Source organism: Heteronotia binoei, chromosome 5, assembly GCF_032191835.1.
Source record: "Heteronotia binoei isolate CCM8104 ecotype False Entrance Well chromosome 5, APGP_CSIRO_Hbin_v1, whole genome shotgun sequence".
Taxonomy (NCBI): Eukaryota; Metazoa; Chordata; class Lepidosauria; order Squamata; family Gekkonidae; genus Heteronotia; species Heteronotia binoei.
In genome coordinates this window covers 40,486,517-40,509,213 of record NC_083227.1, presented here as the reverse complement: position 1 = coordinate 40,509,213, position 22,697 = coordinate 40,486,517, and the positions used below count along the sequence as shown (strand labels likewise).

General features: G+C 44.5%; 3 protein-coding genes and 1 non-coding gene across 4 annotated transcripts; 2 read left to right on the top strand and 2 right to left on the bottom strand.

Moving 5' to 3' along the window:
• The first annotated feature begins 7,143 nt into the window (after positions 1-7,143).
• LOC132571978 (thaicobrin-like) lies at positions 7,144-7,831 on the top strand. Its single transcript, XM_060238771.1, has 2 exons — positions 7,144-7,183; positions 7,314-7,831. The coding sequence occupies exons 1-2, from the start codon at positions 7,144-7,146 to the stop codon at positions 7,802-7,804; spliced, it is 531 nt and encodes a 176-aa protein (XP_060094754.1). The 3' UTR covers positions 7,805-7,831.
• Positions 7,832-9,595: 1,764 nt separating this feature from the next.
• Positions 9,596-10,249, bottom strand: LOC132571977 (histone H1t-like). Its single transcript, XM_060238770.1, has one exon. The coding sequence runs from the start codon at positions 10,247-10,249 to the stop codon at positions 9,596-9,598; it is 654 nt and encodes a 217-aa protein (XP_060094753.1).
• Positions 10,250-11,834: 1,585 nt separating this feature from the next.
• TRNAV-CAC (transfer RNA valine (anticodon CAC)) lies at positions 11,835-11,907 on the bottom strand. The gene has a single exon. It is a non-coding gene; the product is annotated as a tRNA-Val (tRNA).
• Positions 11,908-13,965: 2,058 nt separating this feature from the next.
• RACK1 (receptor for activated C kinase 1) lies at positions 13,966-20,930 on the top strand. The gene is made up of 8 exons (XM_060239264.1): positions 13,966-14,127; positions 15,157-15,328; positions 16,575-16,722; positions 17,199-17,294; positions 17,737-17,847; positions 18,601-18,741; positions 20,491-20,601; positions 20,788-20,930. The coding sequence occupies exons 1-8, from the start codon at positions 14,019-14,021 to the stop codon at positions 20,851-20,853; spliced, it is 954 nt and encodes a 317-aa protein (XP_060095247.1). The 5' UTR covers positions 13,966-14,018; the 3' UTR covers positions 20,854-20,930.
• The last annotated feature ends 1,767 nt before the right edge of the window (positions 20,931-22,697 follow it).

Genomic DNA, 22,697 nt, shown 5'->3' with positions numbered 1-22,697 from the left:
TGCAATTAGATATAGTATCAAGAAAAAGAAAGAAAGAACTGAAAATTTCCAAAATTTAATGTCACAAACCGGAGAAGCTGAAAAGAATCTTAAAAAACAACCAACAAAATATGAATTTCAAAAAAAAGGTGAAAGAAATGCCACATAAATTGAATTTAATTCTTATGGAAGAGATGAAGGTTAAATTGAGGTATGCTAGACAAAAAATTTTTGAACATGCCAACAAGCCTGGAAAGTGGTTGGATTATAGGATGAGAAAAGAGAAGGCCAAAAGAATACTTACGACATTGAAAGATGAGAGCAATAAAGAGAAAAATCAAAAGCAAGAAATATGTCAAATTGTGGAGCAGTTTTATAAAAAATTATGATCACCTTCTTCAAGTACTTGAAGGGCTGTCATATAGAGGATGGTGTGCAGGGCCAGCCCTAGTTTGTCTGGCACCCTAGGCAAGGATAACTTCTGGCACACACACACACACACGGTACTGATAATGACACTGAATCACATGGGAGCATCCAGTTTGCCTAGTTTGCCTAGTGGTTAAATACTCTGAAGAGTCAAATGGCAAGTCTCTAGACAAGGGGAAGGGAAAAAATAGCCCTGAGGGAATGCTGTAGAACAGGTTGAGCCATTCAGTTTGCAATTTGGGGGAAAGGAGGGGTATGGATTGACTTCCTGGTCACAAGGAGTATTTAAGAGCCTTTGGTGATATGGATTGGGCATCATTACCCCCAGAGAAGTCCCAGCATCTCAGAGGTCTTTGGGTGGTGCCTGTAAAGGAATACAAGGTAAGAATATTATGGTGCAGATTGCATTCAAAAGCACTGCTGCTGGTCACTTGAGGAAAAGTTTGCCAACTTCCAGGTGAGACCTCACGGAATTACGATTGGTCTCTAGATTACTCTTCCCCTGGAGGAAATGGGAACTTTATAGGGCAGACTCTGTGGTGACCCATCCTGACTAAGTTCCATCTTTTACCCAACCTCTACTCTCCCCTGAGACTGCCACCAAATCTCCAGGAATTTTCAAAGTTAAAGTTGGCAACCCTACTTGGGGTGAAACTACACAGGGTAGTTGAGATCCTCTGCTGGAATTGTGTGTGTTTATTATGGGCCTGAAAAGCAACCTGGGGGTTCCTGACCCAGATCAGAACAATGGTGCTGAAGAAGAAGAAGAGATTGGAGTTATGCCCTGCCCTTCACTTGAAATCTCAGAGTGGTTTACAACAGACAACAGACACCCTGTGAGGTAGGTGGGGCTGAGAGAGCTTTGAGGGAATTGCTTGTGAGAGGAACAGCTCTGAGAGAGTTATGACTGACCCAAGGTCATACCAGCAGGTGAAGGAGCGAAGAAACAAACCTGGATCTCCCAGATAAGAGTCCATGCACGTAACCACTACACTAAAGGAGTGGTAACTCTTCCATCCACAAATCTTTCCAAGTCAATCAATCAGTCAGTCAGTCAATCAAGAATAGAATAAAAAGCATAGAATAAAAAGAACACATCTTAACAACCACAAATTTTAAAACAGTCATCCCACCAGAACTTTAATCTTGTATTCTTTAATCCTCATAACAATAGAAAGGGACCTCACCACTGCAAATGTAATATGGGAGTGGAGATCTGATAGAAGGAAGGATACAAGTCTCTCTTCTGGGCAGATGTGCGTATTGATCAATGGGGCTAATTAAGACATCCCATATATATTGTTGTAGAAATTCGAATTCACAACTAATCAAGATGTGAGGAATTGATTTTGTTTTCCTGCCACTACACAGACAAGTCCTTTCAGGTAAAGGAACATTCACAAATCTACCATAAAGGACTGCTGATGCGTGTAAGCGTGTAAGCATAAAAGCTCTTCCTAATGATAGGGCGGCGAGCTGTGAAAAATAAACAGCTATAAGCCCATTTATTGAGCTTCAGAGGGGAGCTGGTAATACTAGAACAGAGACTTTGTTTTTAAGTGTCAAGGATCCTCTGCCTTAGAGTTCTAAATATTTGAGATTTGCCTAACATGAGAAGAGAGTCAAAGGAGATACCGATAGATTGTATTTTTCTAAGTATTGAAGTTGACCAATTAGATGTCTGACAGCCATAGGTGGGCATAGCTCTCGGGTTCTGTTCTAAGATGAAGGCTAACCAAAATTTTCAGGTCAATAACCAAGGTCTGGTGACTAGAAGGTGCTGTCCTGTCTTCAGACACATGGCTGCATAATTTACACAGTTTGGCACTCCAAAGATATGCTGCAAAAACATAGCCTGGATCTGCTCCATGTGTTGATTAAAAGGAGCCAATCCAGTCAGGGATCCCATAAAGTATTTGGGGTATGGCTTTGGCACTAGAAACTTGCATGGCCGTGGGGACAAATCGATTGCCCTTCACATAGAAAAACCTGTGAATCATGGACAGGCTACACTTAGCCAGATTTATTACTTGTTTCCTCTGGTCTGTTAAGCTATTATTATACTGAAAGAGGACTCCCAAATATTTGAAATGTTTGACTTGTTCAATGGCACTGCTGTTTATATGTCAATTAGAACATTTCCAGGACCTTGAAAACACCAAGATTTTAGATTTTTCAAAATGTTCAGATAAAGAGTTGTTCTCGCAATAAGATGTGAAAGCAATATAATAATTCTACATTTCCATTTCTGGATATGGTTTGATTTATGGATATGGATTTGGTTTGATCTGGATCATGTAAGTGTGTGTGGGGTGGTGGTCCTGATCCAGATAGGGGTTGAAATGCTGGTTCAGCATTAACTCTGCCCCTCAACCATTTCCCATGGAGTTTTCAAAGCAAGGTATGAGCCGAAGTGGTTGTGTCATTGCCCTCTTTTGCATAGCATCCCTTGTCTTCCATCCAAATACTAACCATTGGTTGACTCTGTGTAGCTTCCAAGCTCAGGCAAGCTCAGGCAGTCTGGACTATGCAGGTGGCTAAATGTTGAAAACACATCTGAATGAGTAGAACTCTGTTATGATTTCCCTCCTCCCTTTTCCTCAAGCTTATTTCAGCTTTCCTTTTGGTCTCCATCCATTTGTACTGTAACACAACTTCTGTTCCCAAACATGGTAAATACTGTGGAAGGTGGGTGCAGAAAAATGTAGTCGGGGGCAGAGTGAGAGACTTGGATCTCTGCAAAAATATCCGTGACAAAATCCCTGAAGAACTGACCACATCCTGTGCTGGAATGTTTTTTGTTCTAATCCCCAACATAAAACTGGAACATTGGGTTCAACCTATAATGATTTAGTATGGTGTTGGGGGTTGGATCAGCTTATTTTTGCCTGTCCACCACCCAGGAGGAATTTCTGAGTATCACCATGCCTCGATCTATGGACTCACATCTTAGCTTCTGGGACTTCCCATTGACAAACCATTGCCTGAAGACATTCAGAGGTAACAATAAGACACAGCTATTTGTGACTTTCTCCTCAAATGTATATACTGCACATTCTGGGTGTTTTAACTATTCCTGTTTAACAGGAACAGCTCCAGTTTTCTGGTCCCTGCACCTGATCAATCATTCTCCCTGTTCTGCCCTCATTTCTGCTTTTAAGGGACAGAGTTGTTATTCTTGAGATTTTAGGTCCTTCCCCAGGACCTTTGGAACCTCATTCTCATCACAGGGAATAGATGCATATTGTCTCTAGGACACATCCTTGCCCTCCGTACAACAGACACCCGGTGAGGTAGGTGGGGTTGAGGATGTGCCACTACACTCCTGTCTATTTTTGCTGAAAACCCTGGAACACAGGTAGCTCTCTGTCTGGAACTGTAACAATACACAAATGGTAAACCACACTTGACCATGGCAACAGGGTGACAGTTGTGTTGCTGGTTTGTGCCCTGGCTCGTTTTACAACTTGTAATTTCATATTTGTTGTTTTAAGAGCAACTTTGTTTTACTTTGTGAGCTGTCTCAGGCAGTTCTCTGAAGAGGGGGCATATAAATAAAATAAATGTTGCTGGAACCACTTTACACTGACACATGAGGTTTTTAATTGTTCTCTGTTCCTCACCAGGGCTCTTCATCATCCTATGGCTATCATTATGTCTTCCTGCTGAATGTGAAGGCACCAAAAAGCTCTCAGCATCCATGGTTAAACAGTGGAGGGAAAACTACAAAAGTAAGGATAGACTCATTATGAGGGGGGGAGGGGAAATGGGTTGCAGCAGCAGAAGTCTTGCTACTCTATATTCAAGGCTGTGGCTTAATGGTAGAGCATCTGCTTGGCAAGGGGAAGCTCCCAGGTTCAATCTCTGCAATCTCTAGTTAAAGAATTGGAGTGATGTGAAAGATCTCTGCCTTGGGAGACCCTGGAGAGCCCCCATTCAGCCAGAGTAGACAGTGCTCACTTTGATGGGCTCTGTATAATGCAGCGATGGGTGCTCAACAGTGTACTTTGGGAATGGAATGAGTTAAAATATGCTAGTGTTCTCTCTAAACTCAGTTAGTTGGAAATAGAATAGGTTAAAATGTGCTACCCCCCCCCCCCCTTTAAAAAAATTATTCTAAAAATACCACTGTACCTGGAAAACAGTTGGGTGTGTTAATCCGTCAAGGGACTATGCATCAAATATTATTGTGCATCAAGAACAGGGAGGGGCAACGGACATATGACAAATGAAAGATTGGTCATTGGTTAAAATAGAACACAGAATGAGAACTGGAAGAATCTTTTTTTTTAAGAGCTGCAGAAGTGGGGTGTTCTTTAAAGATCATTCCTAATCTCCTTAAGATCATATGCATTGAGGGGGGAAACTCCCCTCAGAAGACAGATTCTGAACGCTCTCTGATTCAGAAGTTCACAACCTATGGCCTCAGGGCTGCATTAACCAGGGCCGTTTTCGCACTAGCCTTTGCTCCAGCGTAGCGCCCCATTTACCTCCGGATCTTTTCCTGGATTTCGCACCTCTTGCTCCGGCGCCGCGCTTTGCTCTGGCGCTTCAGGGGTTTTACACCGGAGTATGTTTTTCAGCATGCTGCCGGAGTTTTTGAAAACCTCCGGATCCACGCCGGATCCACTCCGCGGACTTTGCAGTGGGAAATCCATCCACGCCGGATCGACTGCTGTGTGGGCGGCACCCTCTCCCTTTCCGTCCTCCCACCCCATCCACCCCCTTGGCCAATCATCAGCCTTTCGCGGCGCTTCCCCGAAGTGCCGGCGCGGCCATTTTTTTTTTAAACTTCACAGTTTTGCGTAATAGCGATATTTCGAAATTAACAAAGGAAAAAAAAAACCCTCCTGGAATAGCCTCAATTGCCACTTCAATTGGTTTCGCTAGAATTTTTTTAAATTATTATTGACTTTAGTTGCGTAATTTCGCTGTTGCGTTATCTCGATAATGCGAAAACGACCATTGTTGGGGGGGGGGAATCTAGTGCCGGTGCGGGCCAAAGCGTTCATGTGTGTGTGTTTTAAAAAGGGAATGCCTCCCTCAGCTGTGCCACCAGGATTTCTGGACCTGCACAAAATCGCCATGTATAAAATGGGAAGTTGGAGTCCTGCATTCTTCTCCCTGGCTACATTCCGCTCGGTTAGAAAATAGACGGAGCTCGCTCTTCACACCCGCCACAGAAGGGGAAGGAGAGAATGGGGCGGGGGGGGGGAGCTCTGGCAGCAGGAATCAGTCAGGTCCTCCGTTGCAAGCGCCAGCCGGAGAGGGGAAAGAGAGCGGAGGAAATCCCAGCTTCGCCACCCGGGAGGGAGCGAAGGGAAGAAGCTGCCACACACACACACACACACACACACAAACCCCTCGATTTCTCTCTCTTCGTTATTGCGATATTTCGCAACTTCAGAATTTGGGGGGGGAATATAGTGCTAGGATTCTCTACTGTGAATGCTTCTGTTAATAAATAAAGGGCTGTGGAGGATTCTACAGCTGCAGCCAATCCATAAGCAGCAGCAGCACACGTGATGCGGTTTGTCCACGAAAAGAAGGGGAGGGAACAGCTCGATGTTACCTTAGTACGTTAGTACGTCATTACGCAACCAGACTTGCGCTTAAAAAAAAAAATGATTGACAGGGCATCGAACTCAAGTCGATGCCAGTGGGAAAACGATTTGAGCCGGGGCTTCAGGGAAGGCGACTCCGCAAAGAGTCACTAGTGGGAAAACGAGAAAAATGATCCAGACATAATTGCGCCGCGGAATAAGGGGAGCAAACGCTAAGTGGGAAAACGGCCCAGGTTTCCTTCAGTTCACACAGAAGAGTATTTTAATTCCCCATCTTCCATCCCCCAGGAGCCGAGCTGTCCCCTTCTTACTGAAACGGTTATTATACTGAACAAGGCAGAAATTCAACAGTAGAAACTTCCCAAGGAGAAAGTTACACTATTGACACCATAATTCCTCTGTTTAGCTAGTGTGGTAAGAATGCAGGACCTCGGAGACTTGAGCTGAAATCCCCATTCTTCTACAAAACTTAATGGGACCGGTCATGAGCCTAATCTACCTCACAGTGATGTGTGAATAAAATGGAGAAAGGGAGAGCCCTGTACGTTGCCCTGAGCTCCTTGGAGAGCTAAAAATGTGAAAGCGCTATTTATATGGTGCCATCTCCAGGTGTGGCGCTTTATGGAGTACTAGGCAGGCTGCTGCCAGAGCTTAGAAGGGACACAGTCACAGAGAGGAAAGCAAGGAAAGGGGGGGGGGCTTATATGCCTTCGCTTCAGTTGCATGTGCTTAGGCTTTGTTTCAGTAGAAAAAGGGGAGATGAAGGGAGACCCAGGGATTGCACCAGTCTTCATGGGTTTTGAGAAGGGATGAACACATGAAGCTTCCTTGGTCTATTGAGAACACTTAGGATGGCATGGACTTTCCAGGGTCTTTCCTATCACTGACTACCTGATCCATTATCTGGTGACTGAACCTAGGATCTTCTGCATGCAAAGCAAATGTTCTGCCCCTGAGCCACTGCCCCAGCCCGTGAAGGAAACACAAAGGTGTTCTGTGGGGCAGCTTCAGGCATAAGGAGTAGTGAGGGAGAAAGAGCAGCTGCATATGAAGGGAGCGAGGAAATCTTCATCGATCTGCAACTTATTCAATAAAGGAAACTGTCCTCCATCCCTGTATGGTGGCGGTGGTGGGTGGATTGGCATCCCGCTGTTAAAAGCACAGATGTCAGATGGACAAAGGACAAAGTGCAGCCTTAGAACAGCATGCAGGTTGGAGCCTAGTTCAATACTGCCCTAAATCAGTTCTGCAGTGAGAGAACCTGGCTAGATCGAGTCTTCCCCTCCAAGGATCTGATTCTGCCTCTAACTCTGCAATGTTTTCTCTCTTTCTGCCCCACAGCCAAAGTGATTTTTGATTCCAACACAGCGTATCCGTGGCTCATCATATCTCCAGATGACAGGGTTTACGTGGAATGGGGAAATAGATGCCAAAATGTGCCGGACAATCCGGAACGATTCAGTAGCACTCCTGCTTTGCTGGGCCTCCCTGGGTTTTTATCTGGGAAGCATTACTGGGAGGTGGAGTACAGAGACCAGAGGGAGTGGGCAGTGGGGGTGGCCCTTGAGCGTGTGGACAGGAAGGTCTATCTCAGGCTTGGTCCAGAGGAGGGCATTTGGCAAGAGGGCCTCTGGTGGCATCAGGCATTGGAAAATAATTCCCACACACTTCCCATATGCCCTGGGATCATTGGGATATTTTTGGATTATGAAGCAGGTATAGTGGCCTTTTACATAGAGGGGAAAGTGATTCTGAAAAGGGCTTCTTTCAACGGGGAGGTAGTGTTTCCTTTCTTCTATGTGGGTAGAGATGTTAATCTCAAATTAATATAGTGAACTGATAATTTGTATTACTTTAAACATCTAAAAAATCCTTACAAGCAAAACCTAAAAACTACAATTTGTAAAACATCAGAACACGAAGAATCATGAAAAACTCAAAATAATGAAAAACAGGAGAGTTTATCTTTAAACAATTATAGAACAGTAATAAATAAAAGCCACTGCAGTGTACATAAAATATAAAGTCCTGCAGCTAAGCCTGATTTGAGACATCATATCAAGCTGGGTCTTTTCAAACGTGGCTTGTGCCAAGTCTGCTCTGTGTTACAAATTCTAGTTTGTGCATATCAAACCTTGGGTTATGCATTCCTTACCTTGCTCCCAAATTCCTGCATCCTCCCTTGGATATCTTCTTGACCAGCCAATCACAAGAGAATCTGGATATTGTAATATTCAAGGCTTTTTTTTGTAGTAGGAACTCTCCTTGCATATTAGGCCACACACTTCTGATGTAGCCAATCCTCCTGGAGCTTACAGTTGGCCCTGTACTAAGAGCCCTGTAAACTGTTGGAGGATTGGCTACATCAGGGGTGTGTGGTCTAATATGCAAAGGAGTTCCTGCTACAAAAAAAGCCCTGGTAATGAGCCACAATTAGCATACAGGATGATTAACAAACCATCAACCAACCCTAGATTGAAGTCCCAGTTTGCTGCCAAAGAACAACAGGTTGTGCCTTATCTGTCAGTAAAAACAGAGCTTCACAACTCCATATTGGTGCTGGGGTACTCTGCCTCCAGTAGTTACTTGGAATGGATGCCCTTTGTAGGTATGTTTGTGTAGTTACATGTCTGGCAGTTCTTTATGCCCACGAGATGAGGGCAACTGCCATTCTTGATAAACAGAACAAAATTTGAGTCTGGTGGCCCCTTTAAAACCAATAATTTTAAATTCTGGGTATAAGCTTTTGTGTGCATGCACTTTTCTTCAAATACTCTTTTTGAAAACAATTTTTTCTATTTAAACTTTGCAAGATTTTTAAAATCCCTATTTACAACTGAGGTTATTCTAGAGGTTGTGCACACACACACTCACATTGACATGGGGGGAATGGTAAAACTCTGAATTGAAATAATTTTAATGACTTTTTGATTGTATTTCATTACCTTTCCATCCTATTCTCCCTCCCTGTCTGCCTTATGTCATTTCAGAAATAAAACATATATGTTGGCTTGCATGGCGTGAGTTATTTGAGTTATGGGATGGTATTGAGGAGAGTGGCCTGCATTAGTCCTTTGGACTAATGAGGCTGCTGAATTTTCAAACATAAGTAAACCCAGGGGTTCTGTGCTGTTTCCCAGGCACCTCTGCATTCTTTGAAAGCCAATAATAACATTTGGTGCAATGCTTTTGAATGTTCAAAGCACTTTGCATGCAAGATGCTGATTTTGCTGCAATCCTTACTGTAGTCCTGTAAGGTAGTACTGAAAACCATGCTTTCACACAAGAATGCTGTTTCAGCACTCTTCCGCTAACATTTGCAAATGTATTTTGCCATTTCACACTGGAAAATCCAGTTATAAAGTGGATTAAAAGTGTGTGTGAAAGCAAGCTTTAACTCTGGGTTTAACAAATTAATCAATATACATTGTACCATTTGATTTTTCATTGCTTTGTCACCTTGAGGGCTTTAATTGGACAGAAAGGACACAATACTTTAAACGAATCAATAAAGTGCAAATGTTATCAGTTCTTTCTGGAAGTCTTGTGTGGCTCTTAAAAGAGCCTTTGGAAATGTTCGCTAAAATTGCTGGCTTACTAAAATTGCTTACTACAGTACAGGTTTATTTTCTTCTCCTTCCCTTCACCCCCGAAGCATTCCTGTTCGATCCCTTTGGGTGGTTATTAGGTTGGTTCTTTCCCCCAGAATTTTTCCTTTGCAGATTTTTTGATTTGTTAATCGGCGGCTGCTGCTTCTGGGCCTTCTTTTGTTCTCTGTTCATCTTCGGCGACTTCTTGGCTGCTACCGCCTTTTCCTTTTTATCTGGCTCGGATTTGCCCGTTTTTTTCATCTGGCCACTGAATCTGAAAGAGCCCGAAGCGCCGCTGGTGCCGCTTACACGGGTCAACAAGCCATGGGAGACCAAGTTGTTCAGCTCTCTCTTGAGGCGGCTGTTGTGCCTGTGTACGTTGTAACCAATCTCGGCGAGGTGCTTCTTGAGGCCGGCCAGAGAGAGCCCTTTGCGGGCGCTGCAGGTCTCAAAGGCCTGAAGAATAAGCTGGGACAGCGAATAAGGCGGCTTCATTGCTTTGTAGGAAGAGCAGATCCTTCCTCGCTTCTTGGGTACTGGAGAAGCCGGAGTTGCGCTTCCAGAAGCGCCTTCTTCTGATAGAAGGGAGTCGTCTAGTTGCTTTCCATTTACCATCCTCCTGTCTGCAAGATGCTGCTGCGAACTGCGCCACGAAGTCCAAGATATACCACCGAGGCGCGTGTCCATCTACAGTTCCCCGCCCCTTTTTTGCCTTTGGAAACGGACTTCAGCACTGGAGTTTTCAGTCTGGTCCTATCCGAAGATGTTCAACCCAGAAGGATTCTATTTACTCAGTTTGAGAATTTGTAACTGCTTGAGTGATTTGGGCGGGAAAAGTCGTTCTTCACTTTTCAGAATGGAGGAAGCAGAGGACATGCGCGGCGCGTGACGCCCCATTTTCAAATAGTCAAAGCGAGCATTCAGCGAGGCCTCTGCTTTATGAAGAAAGTTCGTGCTGAAATAAACGTCAGTCTTTATGGTCTTACTAGGTTTTTGTTTTATTTTGGAATTGAAGTTGAAGAAAACTAACCAATTTATTTTGGAATAAAAAGCCACCAAGAATCTATATCTTTAATTGTTGATTTAGATTGTTATGTGTTAGTGTTTTAAAGCGAAGACTGAGGACTAACTGTAACACACCACCACCTATATATTCTATTATCTCAAAAACGCACACCTAAGCTTTTTTTAAAGCAACATACAACCTTTCAATCAAATGGGGCACCTTGCTCAATGATGTTGGAAAAGGGTTGGAATCCATAGGGCTGCTAACAACTTTTGCTAGAAAGTAGACACACGTTAGGTTAGAAGACTTGGGCTTGGCTCCCTTCGAATGACAGGGCCCCGTGTCTTTTTTGAAGCAAACAGACTGACTCCTTTCCGTTGTTAACTCCGCCAGTCGGGAGAAAGGAGATCGAAGCGCTTTTGGAAATTCTCGCCTCACAAAAGTGGCCTCCGACGTTCCTTACCCAGAAGCCGGCTTGCAGTGGCCAGAAGAGGGAGCTCTAGATAGGGCAAGGCGGCTGCCGGCTGGAATATCCATTTGAAATCGGCGCTTGGTTATTGAATGTCAACTTTTTGCCTCACATTTGGAAAATCAAATTTGTTTTAGGTTCGTTGGCTTCTCTTCTTTTCGCACTAGCAGAATACCTTGTTCTTAGTTCGTTGTTCCATTATCCTCTCATCATCCGGTCAGAGTTTTCCATCGACTTGCTGCTTCCGAACCCGAAAGATGAATGCAAATGTGCACGCCTTCTCGCCTCTTTTTAGGACTCACTCCTATACTTGCTTTCCCCACCCCTGGCCAGAAATTTACCAATATTTCTTGGATGGGCCAGTCAACTTAATGCCTTTTCTCAGTAATCCGAACCCAGCCCTGGATGAGGTCTGCTTATTTGAATGCATGCGCAGTGTAAATAGTAGGAATTGCAACCCTGGATTTTGTTAATTAATTTTACCTTTCTGCTATGGGTTTTTAACTTTGTACCACTTGGCGTTCCAAACCCCACCAGCTATATGTGGTTCTGCTTACTGTACCTCATTCCTCGTCTGAAGAAGTGTGCATGCACACGAAAGCTTACGTTCTGAATAAAACAAAGTTGGTCTTAAAGGTGCAATTGACTCCTCTTTTGTTCTAACCCTGGATTTTGTTAAGGAGTACTTCCATGCTTAACTACAGAGCGTGTTATAATTGAGCAACAAGCAGACGAAATGTTTATGGGCAAGTGTGGCATTTAACATGGAAAGGAAGAAAAATGCCTTTTTGCAGCTTTGTTTCTGCCCGGCTTCGAACCGGGGACCTTTCGCGTGTGAGGCGAACGTGATAACCACTACACTACAGAAACTTAGCTGTTCATTTACTGGGGGCCGCTGTAGCTGACGGGAAACTTGTGTCTGAGTCGCTCTGATTTGGTGTTTGTTTTCCACGGACGTTAAAAGTGTCTCTGTGATTACTGCTACCACTAAGCTCTTCAATAGGGAAAGAAGATTATATCTTATCAATGGAAATAAATCAATTACTAGTTTCTGGGGTTGTGCATTGAACTGGGATTTGTGCATTTGTAAAATTACAAGGCACTTTTGTATACTGAGGAATATTATGAAACTAACAAGTCATCTTTCCTAATGTTTATCCCAAGCCAGGATAGGTCTATTAGTGATCCATTTTTGCATTAGTTCAAGGAAACTGGGCAAGCTTTCCTTGCTCCTCTTGATAAGGAGGGATGTGTGCACTTTGGATTGACAGGACCCTGTTTTCCCCTGGCTGGTACGTTTGTGTTGTGTGTGAATGTGTGCATTTATGTACAATAGAGACACTTAGAAAAGAAGCAAATCTGGTCTGAAGTGAATCTCATTTTATTCAGTTGGGCTCCCACACAGGGAATTGTGTTCTTAGGACTGCAGAGGGGTAACCATGTTTGTTTCTTGTAGCAAAATATTCACAGCTCTAATGACTTCTCTTGTATTTTGTTTTTTGAGAATACATGCATTTCCCTTTATATCTCTACAATGAAATGGGCTAGAGACTCACTTTTTTCTTTTTTTTACAAAAAATGAAAGCTGGGAATTCGGACCATTTGATGTGCAGATTATGATATACAACTATATAGCTACCTTCAATTGCTTATTTTTAAAAAGCCCTTTCCTGGCAATGGAAGAAGTAATTGCCACGGAGACAGAGAAATTAGGCACTGCATGGGTGGAACCCAGAAAATCCAAACTTTCACAGACACACAGCAGCCATCCAAGCTTTGCTATGATCTTTCCCAAAATTTCACAGCAAAACCAAGGAAAACCCAGGAGATGCATGAACACAGCACAATGCTATGGAAAGCAGGAAAAAGAACCTGCTTACCTACACCAGTGAACTCTGAGCAAATAAACCCTGTGGAAAGGCCTGTGATTAGGAACAGGCTGCCAGGATTACAATTCCTTCAGATCATACTGAACAGTGTTGTGTACTGTCAGCATTTATATTTACACCAGCATTTGGGAATCTCGTAAAATGTATGCAAATGTGTGTGCTTTCTTCCACTGAGTTTATTCTGACAGCAAACTTACATCTCATGAACAGCTATTTGAATATGACACATCAACATTATTTATTTAATTTATAGATTGCGTTTCTTGTTGAGATCTAGGGTGAAATACAAAGCATGCTGACACCGAGGATTTAATAGAGATTTTTGCAGGGTTACAGCATTGCATCATCAGAGTCCACAAGTTAGGAACTGCTGCAGGGATGGGAGAAACCGATAAGCAAGCACCAGCCCCCAACAACCAGTAGGAAAATATTTTGCCCAAGAAGATTAAAGTAATGAAAAGATTCACCTATCCACTTCCAAGCATGAAGCCTCTATTAAAGGGGCAGTGCTAGGGTTGCCAATCTCCAGGTTGCCCTTGGAGTTTTCCCGCTATTACCACTGAACTTCAGATGACAAAGATAAATTCACGTGGAGAAAATGGCTGCTCCGGAGCGTGAACCTTGCATGATTTGTCCTTGTCCAGTAAAGAGCCATCATATTGCATCCCAGGCCACAGGAGTCTCATTAGACGACATCGCGATACATAACAAGCCTGGGAGCCGCCTTGTTAGGTGCATTTGTATGGCTCTATCGCGGTCATCACCATGACTTGCCGAAGAAGCGTAGCAGCGCTTACACTTAACACTGGAAGGTGCGTAGAATTATAAATTAAAATTCGCCTCTGCCTCCCAGAGAATAATGTTTTCGGCGAAACAGCTCATCCGTACAGCTGGCACCGGAAGCAGCCCTCTTGTTGTACGGAAAAAAGTGCAAGAGCGGCAGAGTGAGGCTGTTTCCGTTTCCGGAAGTCACTGCCGCTTCCTTTTTCTCTCTGGGCCTGAGCGAGCTGGCAGGGCCGAAGTGAGGGCCGCCGCTGAATCTGCCTTCATCCTCCCTCTGCCGCGCGAGCTCGAGCCCTCTCAGCCGCCGCCATGACGGAGCAGATGACCCTGCGTGGCACCCTGAAGGGCCACAACGGATGGGTGACCCAGATCGCCACCACCCCCCAGTTCCCCGACATGATCCTGTCCGCCTCGCGCGGTAAGGAGGAGGAGACCAAGTTACGGGGGGTGGGGGGAAGATGCGGGCGGTCGCCGCTCGGATAGAATAAAATAGAGGAAACTAAAGTGGGAGACGGCGGGAGGGGCGGAAGATACCCTCAGAGACCAGCCTGGCTGGAACGTGGCATGGAGACTACGAACTTCTTTACAGGGGCTGACTGAAGGAGAGTCCCATCCGTGCGAAGATTGCAAATAATAATAATAATAATAAGTCATTGTGTTTTGGGATGACTGCTGGGCAAGCCAAGGTTTTTTCGAGAGGAGTTCATTTGGGAGAACGTTGTGCAGTCAAGTGAAAGCGAAGGTTGGCTAATTAAGGGCGGAGGAGTTTATTTGCGTGTGTGAGAGTTCGGTGTGCATGTTTTTTTTAGTGCATAAGGTCTTCTGCCACTTTCCTCGAGGGTCCCAATGATTAACTCTGACACTGTTTACTGATCCTCTTGGTGGGATCTGAAGACATGTCCTGCAATTATGATGGGACAAGAGAGGAATAAGGTAAGAGGAAGGGTGGTGGTAGTTCTGATTGGGACTTCCCTTTCATTGGTCTTCAGGGCAGCTTTAGCTCTGACTTTACTTGCTAGGGTTGGGGTGGTTTTTGTGCAGATGCAATTTTGTTATGTGAATCTGGATTTGTAATCTTGAGTGGCGCAGCTTGGACCTGGTTTTGCCACTTCAGTGAGAATTAGATCAAAGCTGTAGTGGTGATAGATTTTTTTTGGGGGGGGGGGCTCCTTAGGTGCAGCTTTGCCTGGTCAGAGCTCTTTGGTAGAACATGCAGATTCCATCCAGAAGGTACAAAGTTCAAGCTTTAGTTTTTCCAGCTAAAGGGTCTCTTGCTGCCATTACTGGGAAAGACCTTTCTGTACCTGAGATCCTGAATAGGTACTGCCAGCCAAACAGACATGAACTGGATGAAATCAGTACTCTTGACTAGGTGTAAGGCAGCTTTATAGGTTCATACCTGTTCAAATCAGTGAGTGAACCCTTTGCCCCCTTTATTCTCTTTCAGACAAGACCATTATCATGTGGAAACTGACCCGGGATGAAACCAACTATGGGATCCCTCAGCGAGCCCTGAGGGGCCACTCCCACTTCGTCAGTGATGTGGTCATCTCCTCCGATGGGCAGTTTGCTCTCTCTGGCTCTTGGGACGGCACCTTGCGCCTTTGGGACCTGACCACGTGAGTGCAGGTTGGGCGATAAGTAGTGGGGTCTCAGTAGTCCTTTGGCAGAATGTCCCTTTTCTTCTCTTGCTGCCCCATTCCTCCCTCCCTGGTGGACTCATGTTTAATATCTGGGGGTGTTTCGTTTTGCTTCCTCTAATCCCGATGATTAGATCTGACATGTATCTGCTGACTCCACTGGGGTCTGATGATATGTCCTGCAATGATGAGGGATACTATAGAGGTGACTGAGAACCTGGGAGATTCCATGCTAAATATGTAGATGAATACACAGTATGTAGATGAATTCCTACTCCTCCATTTGCAGCTGCTGGAATTGCCTTGGGTCAGCCATAGCTCTTGCAGAAATTGTCCTTGAAAAGGGCAGCTTCTGGGAGAGCTCTCTCAGCACCACCTACCTCACAGGGTGTCTGTTGTGGGGGAAGAAGATAAAGGAGATTGTAAACCGCTCTGAAACTCTGATTCAGAGAAGGGTGGAGTATAAAACTACGGTTGTCTTCTTCAAAGAAACCTAGGTTTTCTTAAGAGGAAGGCAGTAATTTTTGCTGATTTCACATTTCTTTCTGCAGCTTACTGAGTATCCCAACATTTTGTTGCTGGGGGGTGGTCTGCAGTGAGAGTGGGGAGTTGGCAGACATCTTAAGCTAAAGAGCTCTAAAGTCCTTGGAACTGTGTTTGAATGCAGTAAAGCTTATGGAAATCACAGGAAGGAAAAATCAATTTCCGTTCGGTTTTGGAGTCTGTACTGTCCATTTCACACAGGGCTTCCCATTGAGGATGCTGAGAAACTTGAAACTTCTCATACACTTTATGCTTCTTGTGTTTGGTGGGAGGAGTCTGCTACCATTTATATGTACATTTGTAATCCAGAGATAGTGTTGCCCAGGTCCATCTTCTATCAGGCATTGAACAGAGCAAAGAACTACTCATTTGCTGTCCTCTTCTAAAAAAGCAGCATGAGATGTAAAAGAGAAAGCTGGATTTCCTGCTCCCTACGTGCGTTGGCTGCTGAAATTGCAGTGCGGGACTGCCATCCGCTTGCTTCCATGCCAACTTCCCCTGAGAAACATCTCTTTGAAACAGGGCCTATTGAAGCTCTCATTAAGTTTTACTTTATGAACCCTAGGGAGGAGCCTAGGTGGGATTTAGAAAAATGGAATACAAGAGGGGACTTGTTGTGAAGGTTCCTTCTTCCCTCCCATTATACTGACTGGGAAATGAGGTGTGGAGTTCTCTCTTGCAGGGGAACCACCACCCGTCGCTTTGTGGGACACACCAAGGATGTGCTGAGCGTGGCCTTCTCTTCTGACAACCGCCAGATAGTCTCAGGGTCTAGGGACAAAACCATCAAGCTCTGGAACACACTGGGTGTCTGCAAGTACACTGTGCAGGTGAGTCGTTTGCCTCGTTGTCAGAGTCTGGAAAGGAACAATCTTGAAGATCTGGTGCCAAAAGCACAAAGCCTTGGTATGCCAGTTGCAGCTCTTGATTCAGATAGTTGCCACAGGCATCCTTCAGAAAAAGAGCAGACGCTGGTTAACCAGAGCCTCACTGTTCTTAAGGAAATTTGATCTGATTCTGCTCTGGTCTGAGGGCATACTTTGCAATTCATTTCTTGCTTTTGAAATTTGAGATATTGGGGGTGGAGGGGAGTAAAGATGAAAACATAAGGTAATGGGAAGAATGTGTGTGTTAGCAGGCTTAATTTCTGCAAGGCCTGAAGATTAAGGTGTTATGCCTTTTTCGGCTCGATGGCTGGGCTCTAGTTTTTAGAGCTTCTGTACTGGATTGTTCCATCGTAAGGTCTCCCTGGGTTTTATCGGCTGCTGTGTTTCTTGATGATGACTGCCATGCCTCTTTCCCCCAGGATGAAAGCCACTCTGAGTGGGTCTCCTGTGTCCGATTCTCCCCCAACAGCAGCAACCCCATCATTGTCTCCTGTGGTTGGGACAAGCTGGTGAAGGTAAGTTTGGAGGATCATAATTTGACTGACAGCCAGCCCTTCAGTATTGAAAGATAATACAAGAGTTCCCCTTGCATGGCCATCATCCATGTAGAAAGTGATCTAAGGAAACCAAAGCTTTATGGACTATGATCTTTAAGAAGCAGTTACCCAAATGTTTTCACTAAGGCAAAGACTGAAACTGGTCTTGCTTTTAAGGGGATGAAGCCAAAGGTTGACATTCTCAACTCTTGCAGAGACCATGGGAATTGAGTTAGAGAACTTCTGTGGCTATGTTTTTTAATGAAAACCTCACCCAGTGATATCCTACAAATGGATTTTGCTGATATCTCCACTTTTTTTAAAAAAAGAACTCAACTATAAGTAAGCCTCAGTGGATCTCTGTGCAGTTTGGCAATGTCACGAAGATGTCTTTACAAGTTCTGTTTTCTTTATCTTGCAGGTGTGGAATTTGGCTAACTGCAAACTGAAGACCAACCACATTGGGCACACCGGCTACCTGAACACAGTGACAGTCTCACCCGATGGCTCCCTGTGTGCTTCTGGTGGCAAGGCAAGTCTGCCATGGCTCTAGGGCCCTTTTTTCCTTACTTTTCCTGCTTGTCTGGTAAACCAGCACTGCTTCCATTGAAAACTGGCTGTCCACAGTGGGATGCTGAACTAAGTGGGCCCTCATGTTCACTAGAGTTGTTCTTATGTTCTGGCTGAACATCCTTATGCAAGGGGGTAGAAAGAATGGGGCAAGAAGCAAGGGGGGATGCAAGCCCATGTGGCTTGTACAATTCTAATTGTACTGTAAAGCAGGGGATGGCGATCAGCAGCTCCAGGGCTGAATCTGAGGTGCTGTTTCATTCCCCAACTGTACAGACTTGGATGTGTTGTGTATTGCTGCATCTGGGCTTAGCTGTGATGAAACCTCACGAGCGCCATCTGACTTTCTCACCATGCTGATACGGTTTCTGAGCTGCTCAAGGCTTGAGTGGGGATTTATTTTCAGGATCTTGGCCTCAGTTCGAAGGGGAAGCTCAGGGTTGGGTGCCATGGAGAATTTTTTTTAAAATATAGATTGGATTTCTGTCTGCAGAGCATGAGTTTCTCTCTCTCCCCCCCCCCCATCCTGAGATCTTAACAAGTCTCAGAACTTGTTTCTCCGTTCTTAAAACACGTCCTGGATTTGCTATTGAAAAGGACCTAAGATGTCATTTGAAGCTGTTTCCAGAAGGCAGGGATAGATTGCACCAGTGAGTTTTGCTTGCCTGGAAAACCACCTTTTCCCAACCCTGATTGTTTCCCTTTTTCCTTCTAGGATGGCCAGGCGATGCTGTGGGACTTAAATGAAGGCAAGCACCTATACACGCTGGATGGGGGGGACATCATCAATGCCCTCTGCTTCAGCCCCAACCGCTACTGGCTGTGTGCTGCCACTGGACCTAGCATAAAGATCTGGGTAAGCTGGGAGCTGTTTTCCGATCCATAGCAAGTCTCTGGTATCTATGGTAGAATGGGGGTCAGGCCTGCTATTCTCTCCCCCTACCCCGGTGCCTGTGGATGTCCACACACCATCAGGCCAGTTGGTCTTCAGCATGGCCAGTGTGTCGCAGTATGCATGGGAAAGTCCAGGTTAGCATCCCTACTGTGCCATGAAGCTCACCAGAGTGTCCTTGGGCTTCTTTGTCCCTCAGCCTGACCTTCACAGGGTGACTGTTGGGATAGAATAGAGTGGAAGAGCCATACATGCTGTCCTAAACCAAGGGGAAAGGCAGGATAAATATGTACTACTCCTTTTCTTGCCTTCATGGTTTTACGTTTCAACAACATCTAGTGAAATAGCAGATGTCAAAAGGGGTTTTTTTTGGTGGGGGGGAGTGGGGCTGGATAAATTATGTTTTGCTATACACCAGGGGGTCTCCGGCAGGAAAGTCCTTAGCCACTGATGGTTCACTGGTTGCTGCAGAATAGCTTGTGCATCCTTTAGAAGGGCTAGGAAGAGATCATGGGGGAAAAAATCTTCCCTTGGTTTTTTTAAAGCAAGTTTTTATTTTAGAGGATATTTCTGTGTGCTGCTTTAACTGACAGTTGAATTTCTTGTGCTCTTCCTAATCTCTGTTCTGTCTTGGGAATTGAACAAAAACACAGTAATATGCTGGGCAGAAGTAGCTTGGAATATTTTTTTTATGTCTCAAAAGTAGCTCTTTTAAAAGAAAAAAGCTTGCAGCCCTTGCAGGGTGGACAAACAATTGATGTTCCAAGTCTAAGTAGGTGTCTAAACCCTGTTTATGCTGAAGAAAATTTAAATAGTGGAATATAAACCTAAATCAGTGTGTATGGGATTACTCTCTTTAATTGCCAGTGAGCTACCTGAACCCAGAAAAGGCCCTAGGGGTGCAAAACTCAAAATTCTGGTTTTGTAATAAGGTGAGTAAATGTAAAAATTAATGTAGAATCCTTGAAGAATCAGTGAACCTTTTTATTCAGTGGTCACCTCTTGCAAAGATGCCTGTACCATAATATTCTGAAGAGGGAAATGGGATTATGGTGGATCTTGGTGTGAGGCAGACTGCCTTGAGGAGGTATTAGCAAGCAGTAAATGAAAGGTTATGTCATCGTTGACTAAGAGTCAGAATGATGCAGTGATTAGATCAGAACCTGAGTTCAGATTCCCACTCAGTCATGGAAGCTTGTTGGGTGACCATGGGCCCATCCCTCTGCCTCAAATACCTCACATAGATTATGGTACTGAGGGTAAAATGAAATGGGGAAACTGTGTGTAAGTGTGCCATGCTGACAAGCCTTGTGCTTTTGACTTCTCCTGGGCCCCTGTAGTTAGTATGAGAACCTTATACATAGTGTTGGTTGTCCATAGGGGGAAAAAGAAGCACCAGCTCCTGGGATCTTAGTCTAAATTCCAGCTGTGTGTGGGGGGCAGCATCTGCCTTTCAGTTGGAGATCAGGGCCATAACCCCATTGTAATCCCACTGAAAGGACCTTCGTGGTAGAGGAAGTAGTGCTGTGATTTTAGTGGTCTGAGGGCAAAGGGGGCTCATGCTATGATGAAACACACATTGCCATCTGACAACACTATGTGGAAAACCAGAGGCTGTTTCTGAACGTTGCCCTAGATACATGCAGTTGATAAGTCCGTAACACAGAAGCTGCCAAGTTTGCTTACTCTTTCTCTGCTTTGACTTATTCCCAGGACCTGGAAGGCAAGATAATTGTGGACGAGCTCAAACAGGAGGTCATCAGTACCAGCAGCAAGGCAGAGCCACCTCAGTGCACCTCATTGGCTTGGTCTGCAGATGGACAGGTAAAACACTGTGCAGGTGTCCCATTATAAGAAGCCATGTGAGCACAGGAGATGTGTCTAGACTCTGAAAAAAACTTACTTCCCAGAGTTGACTCTGATTAGCTTAGCTGTTTGTTTCCAGATTGCCAAGTCTTTCATCAGTACTTAAGTTGGTACTGAATAATGCTTCTTCCTTCTTTCCTTCAGACTCTGTTTGCTGGTTACACTGATAACTTGGTCCGCGTCTGGCAGGTCACCATTGGAACCAGATGAGAGCATGCAAGAGACTCAAGACCCAGGCTATAATTATGTAAAAAAATTCAGTAAAATGTTTTTGTTTTGATGCCGTACATGGTCTCTGTGTCCTCCTTGTCAAACACAGAAATGTCTTATTTCTCCAACTGGCAGATCCCAACACAAAAAATTCCCATGCAGGGAGGAGTTATCCCTTCTCCCAGCATTTGCTGAACATGATTTCTGTTTATGAAGGAGCTGCAAACATTCTTACAGTGTAGCCCTATACAGTGTGACTTCCATTCTAAAACACATATTATGCACTAAGGAAGATGGTGTCTAAAAGAACTAAGGTCCCAAATAATGATGAGCTGGTTGACATTGATAAGAAGTTTATCAAATATGAACAAAACACACCTGCCTGTCATCAAAGAATCTGGGAGACCCGGTTCAAGTCCCTAGATATGAAACTGCCAGTGCAATTCAGTAGCTCTACACAAGATTGCAAACTGTTTTGTGACTTTTGTATCAGTCTCGTGGCCGGTTGGAGGAGAAAATAATGTAAGCCACCCTGATTTTGTGGCACGGATGGAATAAATTACCCAATAGATATCACACACTTAGATTTCCCATAATCCTCCCCCTTTTAGATACTTTTCTTGTCATGACAAGATGATGGATCATTTTTATCAATTAGCAACTGGTTGAACCTTGACCTGGCTGGCCCAGACTAGGTCCCCGTTGGTATTTGGAGGGGAGACAATGAGTTGCAATGCAGAGGCAAGCCATCTGGTTGTCTCTTGCCTTGAAAACCCTATGGGGGTCACCATAAGTCAACTTGATGGCTGTTTCCACCATCAGCTGGTTGGGCAGTCTGCATTCAGATACTCTGTACTGTTTGTTACCTAACTGCAGAATGTAGTTGGGAAGGGTGCAGACAATAGCAATTTGAATAACCAGGCAACAAAACCACCTTTAAAATGTTTGGGAAGAGGGGAGGGAAGGTCAAAAAATAGGAAATACACTTGTAACACTAGAAACTTGGGAGTACCCCCTCCCCCAATAAGTGGGCAGGACAGCTATTTTCTCCCAACTACATGTAGAATGTAGTTGCCATTATACTCACTACCACTGGTGCCAATAGCCACTATATTAGAGGGCTTTAAATAGTGACTGGATGTACTAATGGTTAAGAGAACAGCTAAACAGAAGCACCTGGAAACAGCATCTGTCTCCACATCAGCTAGGGAAACCTCTTCCCTTTGTACCCAGCTTCAGAGCTACCCAGGAATATCTGGCCAGCTATTCATGGAAACAGGATACTAGTTAAATGAACCTTAATCTGATTCAACTGTTAACAATGTTTTTTTAGCAGTTGATCTACAAACACTGGGATCATTGCCTTGAAAACAATATAGGGTCATCATGAGCCCCATTCTTTTGCACTTCTGCCCACTTGCACAGTTGTAGAGCCAGTTTATTCCCCCCACCTCATGTGTGCCTTACATAATTAGGATTTTCAAAGCATGGAGTTTGTTGGCATCCATGACATTACAATTCCCTCCCCCGTATTTTTTGCTCATGCTTATATCAATATGATAAGCAGCTCTGTGGTGCAGAGTGGTAAAGCTGCAGTACTGCAGCTGAGCTCTCCGCTAACAACCAGAGTTCGATCCCGGCAGAAGCTGGGTTCAGGTAGCCAGCTCCAGGTTGACTCAGCCTTCCATCCTTCTGAGGTCAGTAAAATGAGTACCCAGCTTGCTGGAAAGAAAGTGTAGATGATTGGGGAAGGCAATGGCAAACCACCCCATAAAAAAAGTCTTCCATGAAAATGTGACGTCACCCCAGCGTCAGAAACGACTGGTGCTTGCACAGGAGACTAC

Bases quoted from the DNA above. Each gene is read 5' to 3' on its own strand.
- LOC132571978 (XM_060238771.1), top strand. From the start codon at position 7,144: ATGGACAAAGGACAAAGTGCAGCCTTAGAACAGCATGCAG. The intron at 7,184-7,313 runs GTTGGAGCCTAG...TCTGCCCCACAG, and splicing joins AGCCTTAGAACAGCATGCAG to CCAAAGTGATTTTTGATTCC.
- LOC132571977 (XM_060238770.1), bottom strand. From the start codon at position 10,249: ATGGACACGCGCCTCGGTGGTATATCTTGGACTTCGTGGCGCAGTTCG.
- RACK1 (XM_060239264.1), top strand. From the start codon at position 14,019: ATGACGGAGCAGATGACCCTGCGTGGCACCCTGAAGGGCCACAACGGA. The intron at 16,723-17,198 runs GTGAGTCGTTTG...TCTTTCCCCCAG, and splicing joins TCTGCAAGTACACTGTGCAG to GATGAAAGCCACTCTGAGTG. The intron at 20,602-20,787 runs GTAAAACACTGT...TCTTTCCTTCAG, and splicing joins CTTGGTCTGCAGATGGACAG to ACTCTGTTTGCTGGTTACAC.